General features: G+C 45.9%; 1 protein-coding gene across 3 annotated transcripts in view; it reads left to right on the top strand.

Moving 5' to 3' along the window:
- Positions 1-16,100, top strand: part of LRSAM1 (leucine rich repeat and sterile alpha motif containing 1) — a 56,679-nt gene that overhangs the window by 20,381 nt on the left and 20,198 nt on the right. For all 3 annotated transcript variants that reach the window (XM_019510404.1, XM_019510402.1, XM_019510403.1), the window contains exons 7-15: positions 1,203-1,287; positions 3,315-3,436; positions 4,052-4,142; positions 6,301-6,431; positions 7,508-7,537; positions 10,895-11,017; positions 11,477-11,616; positions 13,397-13,441; positions 15,178-15,248. In XM_019510404.1, coding sequence (XP_019365949.1) covers positions 1,203-1,287; positions 3,315-3,436; positions 4,052-4,142; positions 6,301-6,431; positions 7,508-7,537; positions 10,895-11,017; positions 11,477-11,616; positions 13,397-13,441; positions 15,178-15,248 — 838 coding nt within the window. The remainder of the gene's footprint in view (positions 1-1,202; positions 1,288-3,314; positions 3,437-4,051; positions 4,143-6,300; positions 6,432-7,507; positions 7,538-10,894; positions 11,018-11,476; positions 11,617-13,396; positions 13,442-15,177; positions 15,249-16,100) is intronic.

Here is a 16,100-nt window from a genome sequence, read left to right as displayed (position 1 = left end):
AATCCCATCCCACCACACCAAATCCGGGGCCACATGCCCCACCTCCCCCCATCCCCACCCAGGGTGTGCACAGTGGTGGGAACTGCCCTCCCCGCAAAGGAGCCACGGCTCCATCCCATACCAGTGCTTGCCCCAGCCCCACTTCTCCCTCACGGCAGGGGGCATTGATCTGTGCCCTGCCCCCTGCTTCCCTCCTCCCTCCCCCCCTTCCCTCCTCTCTCCCCTTCTACCACACCAGACTTACTAGCTGCATGCAGCTCTCCAAGCTGCCAGACTGTGCTCCTCGCTGCCTGTGTGCTGCAGTGCAGCTGTGTGCATGCACGGGCATTTATCAGACAAATTATTGGCTGCGTCGGGTCAGTTTCTAATACAGCCAATTTTCTTTATATTGGTGCTGATCCAATATTGGACCAATGTATTGGTGCACCTCTAAGGAAACTAGTGGTAAAAGATCAGTTCTTTTGGAAGTTCCTGGCTGATCTGAATTTCTCCTTTGCCTGTTATATGATTCACAGTAAGATGCTAGACAAAGCATGAATAAACCAAGCCTTGAATAAACCAGCAGCATTGGCAAATACTGGTAGTTCTGCTGGATTAAATACAATAAGCACCTGAACACTCCAAGCCAGCTATGGCTGTTATAGGTTAATTTGTCCTCAGCCTGTGGTTCAATATAATCCTCTTCTGAATATATCTATAACAGCTCCACAAAGGGTACTGCTTCATCACACCCAGCTGATTATAGCTTGTGGGCTGTGCCTCATGTGCATCTTCAGTGCTAGGACATTACTCATTAGCCAGCTTGCTTTTCTGCACAAAGGCAGATGGGCATTATGCAATGACAAAAGGGGTTTTTCCTGTGCTGTAAGTAGATTCAGTGCCTTGTTCTTCTCTCGCCGGTAAACTGGGATCCCCATTGCTTAGGTTGGCCAAACTGGGTCTAGCTTGTGACAGGCAGCGCTGCAGGTTCTCATTCAGCAGAACTGTGCTGTTAGAGACTGCTAGTAGAAAAATCCCTTCAGAGCGAGTCAGTGGGAATAGAATGACTAGGAAGTGGCTCTCCAAGAGCATTGTTGCCTGAACAACAGTTGCCTGAACTTATTTCCAGACTGTCCTCAGAGGCTTGTAGATGCTCCTGGCACAGCACAGGCAGGCAGACTTTCATCCTGAATCACTAAATATCTTCTCTCTTAATATCCTAGGTCCTAAATATTGAAAAGAATCTCCTAAAATCTCTTCCAGAGTCTATAGGGGACCTTGCCCAACTCCAGACACTCAATGTGAAAGGTATGGCAAAATGGAGGGGGCCAATGCATGGTCATCTTGAGAGCTCAGGAGCTTGAAGGTCACTCCTACTTTGCATGCAATTTACATATTTAAAAAAATATTTTTGCAACCTTACTTGCTCTGGTTGCTTCCTCATTAGACATGTACAACCTGTTGCTTGTCCCAGTTCTTCAGCAATTAAAAACAATCACCCTGTGCTCAGATTTTTCTCCCCAGTTACAGGAAGAGAGATGGGCACATTAGGTCTCCACAGTCTGCAGATAAGTCATGGGCTGCATTTTGGGTGCTGTGGCTTAGAAGGGATGCCATCCTTTAAAACTCCCAGGTAGAGGGGAGAAGAGTCAAGCCAGTCTGGGTCTTTGGAGGAATGTAGATCCAGAGAACAAAGGCACCCTTGATTTGCTTTTGGTGACTTTGCCTCTGCAGATGCTATTAGGCACAAGCCATAGGAGGAAAGCTGACTGGCATTGGGTGGGAGTGCAGGCTGTGCCTGGGGTCTGTGTGATCTGCAGGAAGGGGTGTTTGTTTCATATGTTATCTGTCACCTCAACCAATCACTTCCTGGATGTTATGGTCTTCTTGTTTACATGCAACTCCCACTAACACTTAGTTTTTGTTAAATGAGCTTTGTGTGGGGCAGTTCTCAAATGTAGGCATTAGGGTGTTCTGCACTAAGAGTGGGTCTTGGGAGAGCATCAGGCAAATCTTAGCTTGGATAGTCAACACAGCAAAAACATTCACTGACTCTCTTAAATATTTGAGGACTGGGACATGCGCGCGCACGCGCACACACACGCTGTTATAACTTGATCTCCAATTATATTTCTGTTTACTGAAGCAGGCACTGGAAAAGCAGTAGCCTGGTTCAGTTTCCTGATAGGCAGTAGAAAGGGCCAAGAAGCAGTAAAATTGGCAGGCCTGCTTTAAACTGAGTACCTCAAGTTTTTGTTTAAATGTGACAGTGCTGTTCGTGGAGAGTTCTTTGGATGGGGAAGAGCTAGATGCTTTGGTAAGAGATGATTCAACATAGCAAGAGAAGTGAGGGGCTATAATTTTAGAAAGCACTTGGGGAAACTTGTTCCATGACATTGTATATAGCAGTAAGATAATAAGGGTTTGGCAACAGTGTTCGAGTCAGTCGGGTGTCTAACAGGTAATCTGTGCTAGCTGACCTATAGAGTAGTCCCACCAGAGCACAGGGCTCAAATAAGTGTACCAAAATAACCCTCTTAGGACTGTGTCCACAGAATAAAGGTCACAATTATAACTCTTCTTTGGGAAGTTTAGGCATTCCTCAAAGGAGGCTTCAATAAAAGGAATAGATGCTGATAGTAAAGCAGCTGGAGGGCATGGGGGGTTGAACTACTGTTTGAGTGGGAGTTCAGTTCACCCCTGTGTGTAGCTGAAGCCCTGGCCTCTTTCCCTTTATTCCCACAATCCAGTAGTAAACGTCCTTCCCCCTTCTATCCAGTGTCAGATCTTTATAGTGGAGGGTAGGGTGCTTAGGGGCTGTATAGCCCTTTCGGACTTGGTCTGTGCTCTCTATGAAATGGTCATCTCAGTTGAGAAGGGTGGTTTCACATATGCAGAACCTCTCAGCATACTGCAGAGCTTAGGAAGGAACTAGTCTCTGAGATGCAGATGTGTTTTGGGGATCAGACCTGAACACCCTGTTAATTTCAGTAAGCTCAGGCACATAGTGCAGCATTAGTCACAATAGATTTGGCACAGTTTAATACATAGGGGCTGAAGCATGAGCCTCCATGAATGCACAAGAGGGATTCTTGCACGTCATTCCTGTGCCCAAAATGTATTCCAGCCTATGCAGAGAGTTGACTGCCCCTCACATATAATGCCTATTGTGTGGCTGAAGTGATTCTTTTATGCAGATGAGTACAAGATCAGGTCAAGGGGTAGTAGATGATAAGCAGCTGGCGGCGAATGCTGGCTTTTGGTGCTCCAATTGTAGAGATCATTGGAGACTTGCTGTGGGTGGGGAAAGTCCTAAATCTCTCCCTTCCCCCCAGGCAATAAGCTGAAGGAACTGCCTACCACTCTGGGAGGCTTGCACAGCCTACGCACACTTGATGTCAGTGAGAACCACCTGCAAGCGCTTCCACTGGTTCTGGCTCACATCCGCACACTGGAGGTATGCACTCAGCTGCCCTGTCCATGTCTGCCTTTTGCAAGCTGGGATATGTCCTGCATGCAGGTCTGTTTCCCCACAAAAGGAGTTGATTGCTAGTCATGCTAATTAAATTAGCTTGGAGAATGGATTGGGATGCATGGGTTTGGGTTGGGTGTGAGTTGTGTCACCAGGTAATGCCCCCCGACACTGCATCTTCTGTAGGCACTAAGTGCATATCCAGGGGATAAGGTCATGGAGCCTCTGCAGAGGGGCTAGTGAGTTCTGCTATCAGAGAAGAGCTATTGTCTGTGTTTCTTCTTGTAGGTACTGAGTGTTTATTTTTGACTGTTCTGGGGTTCAGTTGCATACAAATCCCTCATATATTCCACTCAGTGTCCCTCCTACTTCATGAAACACAGGTAAAGAGCTAGCAGTGGGTTTGCTAGAAGGTGAACCTGCTAGTGCAGCAACATTCTGCAGATCAGTTTTGGGATGAGGTTAAGTACTGCAGTTAAACTTCCAGAGTAACCCTGCCATTTCTGCTGCCTTGGCCCCCTCCTGTGAGCCAGCTGGATTCTGACAGCTTTGTTAGATTGTAAATGGAAACTGGAGTTCTGCATGTTCTCTGTTTTGGAGACGCTGACCCTGGATGCTTCATCCATGACATATCCACCAGCTGACGTTTGCAGCGCTGGCACAGAGTCTATCCAGCAGTTCCTGTGTAGAGGTAAGCAAAGGGGAAAGCCTGTGGGTAGCAATGAATTTGCAAGGCTTTGAGTGAGTGTTGTGCTGTGTACCTGGAGATCACTGCCAGCCACAACTCATCCTGTGTACCGTCTGTGAAGGGCAGATGCTCCAAAGGTGACTTTAGGAGACCTCTCTGGTATGTCAGGCAGTTCCATTGGCATTTTGCCTGTGTGAGAGAGAAATTAGGCATCAGGTAAGCCACAGATTAGTTTTCTCATTAGTAAAGTAAGGATAATGATGGTGCTCCCTTTCCCTAGTGGGAGTGATGAGCAGAATGTTGTCTGTGAAATCCATTTCTGAAGGGTTAGGCACCCCCAACAGGTCCAATGCTGTCCAATGGCAAGCACAGGGTTGTTAAATTTAAGATTAAGCAGGTTAGATAAAAAAGTGGTGCTCAAACTTCTAGCCCCATGAGCCAGATAACTGGCTTGGGGCCAATCGGGCTGGATCCTGCAGGTGGGGTCAGTCTGCAAGCTGAATCTAGTGTGGGGTCAGTGCACAGGTATGATCCAGCATGCAGTGATCCTGTGCACTAAATCTGGCTGCAGAGAGACCCTGCATGCTGGCACAGTCAGGTACGCAGGACCACGTTGCCTGGCTCTCAGGGCTACCCGCAGGCTGAATGACACATCCCTGTGAGTTGGATTTGGCCCACAGGCTGGAGGATGTGCATCAAGCTGAGACAGATGGACATGACCCAGCAGACTTTCAATTTAAATCTCACTTTGACACAAAAAGGTGAGAGTCAGAATGTGAATACAGAAAGAAATCTGCCCCCCTGCTCAGCTGTTTACAGTTCTATTGATTTTAGTCTGACTACAGCACTATAATGGAAAAATTTATCCTCATATCATCTTTGCAAAATTCCCAGCTGGTTTTAAAATGGGGCTTGATCAGCTTGTGAAGAGCTTTGTATGATGTGGCTGCCTGTAGTACTAGATACCAGACTCAGCAATCTAAGAGGCCTCTGCCAGTTCTGTGCCTCTCGTTTTTTTTTCCCCCAGGAGAGGGAGAATACTAAGTGTCCTCCTGGTTTACCAAATTCACTCCCTCCCCACTCTAAGCCATACACTACAGCAACCATCTTCCTGGCAGAGAATGAAACCATAGCTGCTCCAAGCTGACTCAAGGGGCCAGTTAGCTCCTCTGGGCACTAGTCAAGGAAAAGAATGGGAGACCATGATCAACAGCAAGTTTTCCCTCACAGCAGCTCGTCAGGCCAGCCCTAACTAATACAGTAGTTCTCAGCCAGGAAACCCAGAGATCCTAGGACAGTGGTTCTCAACCTTTTTGGACTCAAGGCACCTCTTGATGGTCTTGATAGTCTTGAGGCACTTTTATAGACTTGAGGCACCTTCAGAAAAGGTCTGCACTCTTAGTTTTCACTCATTTTTGATTATGGAAAAATAGTAGAGCAATTCAGCTGTTGCAAAGAACTCAGAAAGACCACAACAGATCAGAATGCTTTAGTTCTATGGATTCCTATTTGAAATTTTTTAGTTTATCTTGTGCATCATGTTTGCACACCTAACAGTGCTAAAATTATGTGGCAACGTCGAAAGGATCTCAAGGCACCGCAAGGTAGGATTGGGTATTTGACTGGTCAGATAAAGTTCGGTCAATTGACCAGTCAAGTCTTGGTCAAAATTAGCAAAAAATTGCCAACAGGTCCAAATAATACACAGAAAAAGCACATTTTTTCCATTAAGAAATGTGTCAAAAAACAATAAAAACTCATGTTTCTGTCAAGAAAACTGTAAAAAAAAAAGTAGTTTTTTTTTTGTAAAATTGCTAAAATCTTAGCCTGGTGAAAAGATATGCAGTCAATTGACTGGCTTGCCAACCCTGCCACAGCACCCTGATTGAGAATCATTATCCTAGGAAGTGTGAGAACATATGCAGATCAGGGCAGACTTAGGCTTTTGCTTTCCTTGCCTGGCTACTCCTATGCTGTCACTGCCTGGCCCCTCTGCAAGGAGTTAAGCATTGTAATAATTTTTTTAGATGGGGCACCATTCAATTCACAAAAGTTACAGAGTGGTGCCTTGAGCCTAAAGAGGTTGGGAACCACTGCCCATGTGCCATGCAGCCAGCTAGCTCCAAATGATGACTGATTTGTTTTGTCTAATGCCTTTTAGAGTCTGGAATCGAGTACAGTCCTCCCTCCCAGTATCTACTTCCTGTTCTGGAGAGTGATGGAGGAGAAACTTCTGTGGATGAGGTCGATTGGACCACATGTAAATACATGGAAGAAGAGGGCAAATGGCAGGTGAGGATCACAGCCATATATGGAGCTTCATCAGAACACTTTGTGCTTGCTGCCATCTTCCATCTGTGGATCTCAAAACTCTTAGGTCATTAACCCTCACAGCATCTTCCCTGTGAGGTATGTTAGTGCCCTCCCTACACCCATTTGGCTAAAGAGTCACTTGGTCACTGAATAAATCAGTAACAGTCAGAAACAGAATCCAAGAATCCCAGTGGCCAGTCTCTTCCTCTTGCCGCCTGTCACCCTTCCCCACCCACAAGCTAGCTGCATAGAGCACATGAAACATTCACAGTGGCACTTTCCTGAGCTAATTTTAGACCCATACCTTGAAAACAATATAGCAGAATAGATGGAAGGCTGGACAGTGGGGTGGAGTATGACTAGAGTGCATGGCACAGCATTGCAACACAATGGGATTCTGGGAGGGTCAGTGCTGTGGAAGGGTTGTCTTTCCAGTTCCAAAGTATAGGGTGGGGAGTCTTTCAGTTCCATTCAGGAAATGAGTCAGAGCTGGTACATCTCAGCTCTACAAAGTGAATTTTTTAGTCATGCAACATGGCAAATGCAGATGATGTTCTGTGAAGAAGCCCTTCTTCTCCCCTAAGCTATACTTTCTGTTCTTCACTTGGCTTGTACCGGGGGTGGCCAGTCTATGGCATAGGTACCACAAGTGATGTGAGCAGCCTTTCTGTCTGGTATTCAGCAGACTGGGGAGGGGACAGGCTGCACAGTGGAAGATAAGAGATAATGAGAAGCAGAAAACAGAACAGATTGGGCAAGGTGCAGAAAGCAGAGCAGCAGATGAACCAGGGGAAGGGGATTGGAGTTGTAATTGAGCACGATGTAGGGCTAATTTGTGGCATGCTTGCCTAAAGGTTGGCTGCCACTGACATATATTGTACATAGCAGCATGCCCACCTGCTTACTTGCCAATATACTAAATTGGTCTTGATTCACAGCTCTGTAATAGGTTGTCAGACAGCTTAGGGTGAGAGCACAAAATGGCCTGTTACTAGCTAGAGAAGATTGCTCCCTCAACATGTGCCTTTCTGCTAATGATATAATTTCCTTTTCAGAACAAATTCTTGGATTATGAGAAGCGGAAGGTAAGAAGGAATCCCTGCAAAATCCTGCTCTGTGGAGTTCTGAATGTAGCCAGTTCTGCTTTTTTTTATATTCCATCTCACTATCCAGTTTAGAAAACCAGCTCTGAATGTCCTGATAACCAGAACCCAGCAAAATACACTCTGGTGTTTGCTCAAGGGAAGAGAGGCATGTGTGAACACCAGAAACATGCCCTGGAAATCTGACGCTACATGTAAGAATTAGAATCATAGAAAACTAGAGTTGAAAGGGACCTCAGGAGGTCATCTAGTTCAACCCCCTGCTTTAAGCAGGACCATCCCCAACTATATCATCCCAGGCTTTGTCTACCTGGGTCTTAAAAAATTCCAAGGATGGAGATTCCACAACCTCTCTGGGTAACCTGTTCCAGTGCTTTACTACCCTCCTAGTGATAAGGTTTTTCCTAATATCTAACCTAAACTCCCCTTTCTGGCATATGCACTGACCACCATTGTTTTAGAACAGCTTGTTTTTTTAGCCTCAGGGTATCTCTGCTGTGGGGAGTTCCCATTTAGATTGAGCTTCCTCCAGGTGTTCTGCTTTCTACTATGTCTCTTGTCCTCTCATCACAGGTTCAGGCCTTTGTTTTATTCTCGGAAGGTTTGGGCAGTTTTAGTTGCATAGGCTGGATTCAGCCATGGTGAGGGCAGGCAAATGTGTAATCTGTCTCCATACCACTGTTGGCATACCTTAGTCCTAACCTGCCTTGGGTCCTGCATGCAGCTGGGGCCCTTCAATACAGCCCTTCAGCACTGATTGTTCCTATCCCCTCTGTTCCACCATGCAGCTTTCTAGTCCTGACCTGTAGCCACCAAGAAAGGAGTATGGTCTTCCTGCTTTATGAGGGAATTTATTGGTTTATTTATGCATTTATTTACTAGTACTTATTTGATTTATGTGCCACCCTTCCCAACAGTGGCTCAGGACAGCTTACAATAGGATAACAGAATGACTTAAAAACAAAAGCCAAAACATCTTAAAAAGGAGCTAGGACATCAAGTTAAAACAGAGATTCCTCCTAAACAACATATCATCCTAGTTTTGTTTGGTGAATGCCTGCACAAATAGGAAGACAGGGTTCTTTGGGTAAATCTTTTATTAGACCAACTCATATAGTTGGAAAAATTCTTATTTGCAAGCTTTTGGGTACAAACACCCTCCATCAGGCTGAGGAAGCATCTGCAGTTGGTCTGTGCTATTCCTGGATGGAATAGAAATATCAGGTTTCATCAAATCAGTCCTAAAAATTCTTGTCACCCAAAGAGTGAATTTTGTCCAAGACACAACAGACTTTCTACGAAAACTTACAAAAAAGACTACCTTCCCAGCAACAGCCTCCTAGCCACCATGAACATTACCAGCTTGTATACCAATGTCCCACACCAGGATGGCATCTAAGCCTGTCTTACAAGGAGCCAACTTATAACTCAGAGTACAGACTTAAAGATATTACTAAATTTATACACTTCCTCCAGACCACGAGCACAGGTACAGGCACTAAAACGGCCCCACAATATGCCAACCTTTTTGTGAGCCAGCTAGAAGATGCATTCCTCAAGGACTGGACCATCAAACCCTTGCTATACTTAAGATATATTGATGACATCTTTATCATTTGGACTGAAAACCTGCAATCTCTGATTTCCATTAGAAATTCAACAATCATCACCCGTCCATCAGACTCTCTCTTAAATACTCCAGCACCAACATTTCCTTTTTAGGCACTATGATCAGTATCCAGAATGGTAAAATACAAACCACCGTATACAAGCAACCCACAGACCCACATATTTCTCTGGGCAGGACCAGCAATCACTCTAAACACACCAAGAAAGCTGTAATATGTAGCCAGGCCCTCTGACACTACCAAATTTACACTGAGAACATCTGTGATTGTCACTTTACAAATCCCAAAATGGCTTTCACTCAACAACGACACTCCTCCAGAGAGATAGATCATACTTTTGAAAGAGCCACCTGGATACCACGTGAAGAATTGCCCCAGTACAGAACCCTTCCCTCACCCTCATGAATCGCACACCACTAGTTGTTATGACATCATCCCTCCCTGGAACCTATATGGAAAATCCTCAAACAGTTACAACCCATGCTAGAAGGAGACCCAATTCTTAAAGAGATCTTCCCAGAACCACCCATCCTTTAAACAAGCATTGAACTTCATCAGCCTCATCACCAGAAGCAAACTTCCTATGGCCCAAAACACACTGAATGGATCCAGACCATGCCATGACAAGAAATGTAAAACCTGCCAACATATCTCCACTACCCCCACAATAACTACACCCCACAACAGAACCATCACCATTCCTGGACCTTACACCTGCACCTCCAGAAGTGCAATATATTTCATCCAGTGCACTAAATACCCTGATGGAAAATATGTAGGAGAAACCAAACAACAACTGTCTACCAGAATGAACACGCACCAAAAATCTATCAAAGACAAAAATACCCAATTACGTGTGGGGGCACATTTCTCATGAGACAACCAATCTCTCTAATCTCTCAGTTTTAATCCTCAAAGGGAATTTACAAAACACCTTTTGTAGACTAGGGCTGCGCAAAATTTCACCACCAGTTTTGTTTTGATGCTGTTCGACCTGTTTCGAGGTTGAAACAGCAAAATCAAAACAGAACAGATATGGTTGAAACAGCCTCAAAACAAAATGAGGCAAGTCAAAAAGTTTTGCTGTTTCAACATTTCACCCATAGGCTATAATGGGGAAGGTTGAAACAGCCTATAACTTTGTCATTTTTGGCCTGATTTAGCTGAAACTGCCAGGAATGGTAGCTCCTTCTGAGGGCATGAAGCGTGCCAAGTTTCAAGAAGATAGGTGCAAGGGGTTTGGAGAAACTGCACCCCGAATTCTTGAGAGCCAAACTTGTATCATGTGTATGTGTTAGGCCACAGCAGGGTCAAAACTGCAGGACTGCTAGCCTCTGCTGAGGCCACAAAGCCTGCCACGTTTCAAGAAGATAGGTGCAGGGGTTTGCAGAAACCACCTCAAGCTGTGGACAAGCAAAACTCGTGACATGGATGACACTGGGTTAAGGCGCAGCAGGGTGAAAGCTGTAGGCATGCTAGCCCCTGCTGAGGTCCTCCCACCCCCCTTGGCCTGCAACAGCTCACTAAAAGTCCTTAAGTTGCCCTCCATCCCAAATATTTGCCCACCCCTGGCACAGATATACATTAGGGATGTAGAGGGATATTGTGCCTTATGTTACACTTTCATTAGCCAAAGTGTGAGTGTGAAAGGGGGAATGGCCTGCAGGCTCCTGATACCCAGCATTCATGCTGCTTCTTACTCTTCCCACAGGAACAGAAAATGCTGGAGAAACTGGAGTTTGAGCGTCGCCTGAACATGGGGCAGAGAGAGCACGCCCAGCTCATGCAGCAGAGCAGCAATCAGAAAGATGAGATACTACAGTCAGTGAAGGAGGTGCGTCTGATAGCTATCTTTAATCAAAGCCAGCTGGCTGGCTCTAGGTGGATGCAATGCTTACCCCTCTGCATCTCTTCAAGCAGGCTTTCATGTATTGAGGTGTGGATCCCAGGCACGCAGAGGTCTCCCCTCCAGAGACAGCAGCTCATTGGAGCTGGGTTCTCCTCCCAAATCTCTCTATTGTTTTGTTCCCTGGTACTCCCTTCCTGTTTGCCTGTCTAGACTGTCATTGTCTGTGAGGAACAATCTGACACAGTTGTCTAGGGCAGGACTAGAGGTGACTTGATACATCTATTCCGTCTCTAATGGGGAGTCCTATGCCCTGCTCTCTCTCATAGGAACACAGGACTGGAATGGACTCCACTTAGTCCAGTTCCTCTGATTGCAGGCAACTACATCATGCAGTCTAGCTCCCAAAACAGCCAAGTTCCCCTTTCCATTTTCCCTTTGTAACAGGAGCAGGTGAGGCTGGAGAAGGGCCTGACAAAGCACCAACGCTACTTGGAGAGTGAGCGCCTGAAGCTGCTGGAGCAGCTCAAGCAGACAGAGCAAGGCATTGCCAGCCGAATCCAAAAACTGCTGGAGGAGAATCAGAGGTTGGCCTCTTCTCAGGATTCTTGGCAGCCAGTTGGGACCCCCTGGGCATCAGTTTCTTTTTCTGCATGTCTGGTTCTGTTCTGACCAGCTAAGTGGATCTGGCCCTTTTGGAGGGTAACACAGAAAGGACAGAGCTCTGAGGGTGAATCCCTAGAAGGTGGGGAATACAAAGGCTCTGGGAGAGCCCCCATGGTTCTTTTCCTGCTTTCACACTCCACACTTTGGCCAGCCTGGTATTGACTGTGGGTAAAACTCTCCCAAGTAACTCAGGCCTTTTCTACATACTCACAGTGCAGGTGCAAGCTCAGTGTTCATAGAAGGGTAGGTAAGTTGGGATGCTTTCCAGGGTAGATATAGTTACCCAAGTACCATTGTGCTTTATATCCATGTAACTTGTTTGAACAGTATAAACCATCTTTGTTGTGGTGTAACTGTGTCCACATTTGAGGCTGTGCAAGTATAACCAGGGGGGAAAAACATAACCGGGGGGAAAAACACACCCTTAACCAGCATAGTTTTAGTGACATTACACCTCTGAGTGTAGACCAAACCTTAGACAGAACAGTCCACATCCCACTGAAGGTTAATGAGAGTTAGACTCCTAGATTATTTTGGTTACTTTATTTTGATTATTACCCAAATAACCTTGTCTATATTATTTGGGGTACTTTAATATAACTGTACCCCATGTGCCAGTGCTGATGACTGTTTGTGCCTAGTGGAAGGGTGGCTATTGAGCACATTATTCTTGTGTTATTGGCAGTCAGACTAAATAATCACACTGGTCTGTCTGCACACCAAATGAAATCTGTGAAGTGGGACTCCATCCTAGGCTTTCATTCTTTCCAAAGCTGGCCACTAGAGGGCAGTTCATTCTCATACATTTAGCAAGTGTAGTACATAAGATTTTTTCCAAACCTAAAATTTTGAACCAGAATTCTTGGCATGTTTCCCCTTCAGTGAAAATAACTTCATATAAAATGGTTCTGGCTGTGGTGGATGATGGCTATTGCCCTTGGTTTCTCCTGTCTCCAACCTCTCAACTGAGTTTGTTTGGTGCATTTTCAGCAGAGATCAATGCTGAGCTAAGACCTAATGTCTTAGAGGATCAGTGCAAAGCGGAGTTGGGTACTGAATGGATCAAATAAAATGCAGTCAATTGACTGGTCAAATATTGGTCAAAATTGTAAAAAATTGCCAGTAGGTCCAAATAATATGTAGAAAAGCACAAATTTTCCATTAAGGCATTTCCAGTTAAACCCTGTGGCACAGTGTGCCGAACCAAGAAAGGAGGTTGCTACTCTCCACTGTGCTTCCAGGGACAAATCTGCGAATCCATCTCTAACCCAAAACCTAAATAATGAGCACAGGGGAGGGCTCTGCCTCCCCAGTCCTTATCATGGGGAGGTGATGCAATGGTTGGAGCAGCCTCTATGGTTCCCCAAGGAGGAGGCATGTGAATAGGGGTAGGGTCTATACAAAGGCTGTTTCCACATGTGCCCTGCCTACTTGTTAAGGGAGCTGAGCTCTGTGCCATGAAAAGAGGCATATCCGTCGGTTCCATCCCCCCTGCCCCACCATGTACCACAAGTGTACCCTTTCTGCAGCTCAAAGATATGTACTAACTACAGGATCTGCGCCCAGTGCCCAAGATAGGGGCCCAGTGGTAGCAGCATGTGACCAGCTTGCTTGGGTGAGGACAGGATCAGCACTGTGATCACTGTGTGTGGAGAGCTGCTTGTTTTGTAGAGTGAATATCTTTTATTTTTATCTTCTTAGGCAAAAACAAAGTTCAGAAATTCTGAAATCCTTGGAGAATGAGAGGTGAGTGTCCTGCCTATGGTGGGCTTTTCGAAGGAAGGGCAGAGCATCTGAGAAGGAAATAAAGACCTTTCCACTTCTAGGCCACATATCTGTGCCCTGTTCAGGTCACTGGAGATTGAAAGTTGTTTCCCTTAAGTAGTCATTGATATCACTGTGTCTCAGCCTGGGTCCTTGTGGAACAGGAGTCCATACCACAAGAGCCAGCTCCACAATCTAATCTGTATGCTGGCAATCTTAGCAGATGTTAAGGATTAGCTGAACCATGAATTTTTCAGATACTGTCAGAATAAACAGTTTTTATGGTTGATACTAAGTGAATGTTATAAGAGAGAGATCCTGCTTCAAAGCTTAAGACAGCATCTCTTACTTAGGGTTCAGGATGAGATCTAATGTGCGGGAGAGATGACCCCACAACTTTGACACAGGATTTCTTGGTGCTTCCCCTGAAGCACCTGTTGAAGGCAGGAAGCTAGACTAGATGGACTTCGGACCTGATCCAGTCTGGCAATTCCTATATGAGGACCAGCCTCTTCCCTCCTTCTCAGTAAGGGTTACTACCACAGCTAATGAGTTTGGGGTGCAAAAACCCCATTTCTTCCTATAGAGGATTCTGAGGCATCATTTGGCCTATGTAGAACAAAGGGCTTTCAGGCCAGTATCCCACTGTTGGAATGAGTGCTTTGGTGCTATCTGATGCTACCTGCAAAGCCCTGTTGATACGCACAAGCAGGCAGGTAGACTAGGTCCCTCTTTTAAGGGCAACTGAGGGCCTGGCAACCTGTGTATTTATGGTGGAAGTGAAGAGAATAAGTAAAAGGAGTGTCTTGCTGTTTGGGATGGAGTGCATGTTTCATTGATGTTACTGTATTTCTCCCATTATGTTTTACCTCACTCCTTGCTGAAGAAGACTCTGGTAATAGCCTTTGATCTGGGAATTTCTCAGTCCTCAGCACTAGGAGCTATTGCTTGTCAGTGTAGTTCTTTGTATACAAGCATGCTGTCAGGGCATTATGTGTGCTGGGGTATGCTCTGGAGTATGCACTGTGTGTCCTTAGAAACTCTGATATTACACAAAGAATTGACCACAAGGCTTGGTTCAGTGGCAAAACCTCAGCAAGGTTTATTACCTACACAGCACCTACTCACCAACATGTCTGTACAGAGGGTTACATGATGTGAGCCCTAGATGCTTGTGGTAAGGCACAGGCACAACTCACAATTGCATGCTTCCCCTAGGCTTAGTAAAAGTTTTAAAGACTTCCAGGACTCCCTATACATGAAGTAAGTAGTTTGGTTTACTTCAGGCATTTACATAAGCATCAACACCTCTACCAAATTACCCTAATTAATTATCTGTTATCACCAGGTATGTTCTAGACTCTTTGGCACCAGCCTTATTGATTAATCTTAACAATCAACTTTAACACTCTGCTGTCTGTCAAGTTTACTCCCACAGGCACCCTAGTGCCAGATCACCTTCTGCTGAGGCCTGCTTTGGTTAATACTCCTAGCAAAGCCTCTGTATGAGTTGCATATACATTGATTAGTGCTTATATTACTCCCCATGACTCCAGCAAGGCCTACAGGAGCAAAGGATCTCTGTTGCCACTGAAATCAGTGGGGCACTTGAGCTATCTATGAGGCGGAAGAGAGCATATAACTGGTTGGCAAGGGTGAAACATGACTCTGCTTCTGAAGTAGTAAATAGTGGCTGAATGTTCCTGCTTGTTTCCTAGAATAAGGATGGAACAGCTGATGGCCATAACACAGGAGGAGACTGAGCATCTACGCAAAAGGGATGTGGCCTGTAAGTCCAAAAGGGCTCTGTGGTGTGTGTATGTGTAGGTTTGAAGCAGTGACATGGGAGAATCATTGGGCAATGGTTGCCTGTGAATGCAAGGGACTGGACTTAGTGAAGTCCCCTTCTAATCCTATGCTGCTGTAGTGAGGAGCTGAGAGTCACATCCTGTGAAAGGTACTGAGCAGCTCTGTCCTCTGGGGAGATGTTGCGAGCTATACCTGGGCCCTTACTGCTGTAGCTTGCTGAAACAACAGTGTAAGATAGGATGTAACCTAACAATGTATACCCAAATGCTAGCTACTGCATTACCCTGCTGACTCCCACTGGAGTCATCCTTGTGCTCGCTGTCACAGCTGATGTAGTTAGTTCTGGGGGGGGGGTAAAAGGGTGTTAAGTGGGGTTACCATATGTCTGGGTTTTCCCAGACATGTCCTCTTTTTGGGTCCTCCCATCTCCATCTGGGTGTTTTTTTAAAATATCAACAAATGTCTGGGATTTTGCTCTGCCTTTGCTCAGTGTTGAAATTTTTCCTGGCACTTCCTGGCTTGCCCCAGCAAGGAGCTGCTTGGGGCTGGGGGGAGTGAGGGGAGGGCGATTGGAGGCCAGGGCATCATGTGTCTTCTAGCAAGCCCCAGCAGCTACAAGCAAGTAAGTCTGTGAAGGGCAGAGGTTGGAGGACCAGGGCTGGGGATTGTCGGGGGTATGTGTGTATGTTAGAGGTATGTGAGGGGATGAGTGTGCAAGGGGATGTGTACCTGCCAGTGCTGGGGCTGCAGCAGAGTGGACAAGCTGGGGAGGTGCCTGCCCTTCCAGTGGGGGAAAGAGGTGTGTGTGGGGGGGTTCTTTGGGGGCAGCAGG

This window comes from Gavialis gangeticus, unplaced genomic scaffold, assembly GCF_001723915.1.
Source record: "Gavialis gangeticus isolate Ggan-Ray unplaced genomic scaffold, GavGan_comp1, whole genome shotgun sequence".
NCBI classification, from domain to species: Eukaryota; Metazoa; Chordata; order Crocodylia; family Gavialidae; genus Gavialis; species Gavialis gangeticus.
Note: the sequence above shows the minus strand (reverse complement) of the source record. Positions and strands in the feature narration are given on the sequence as shown.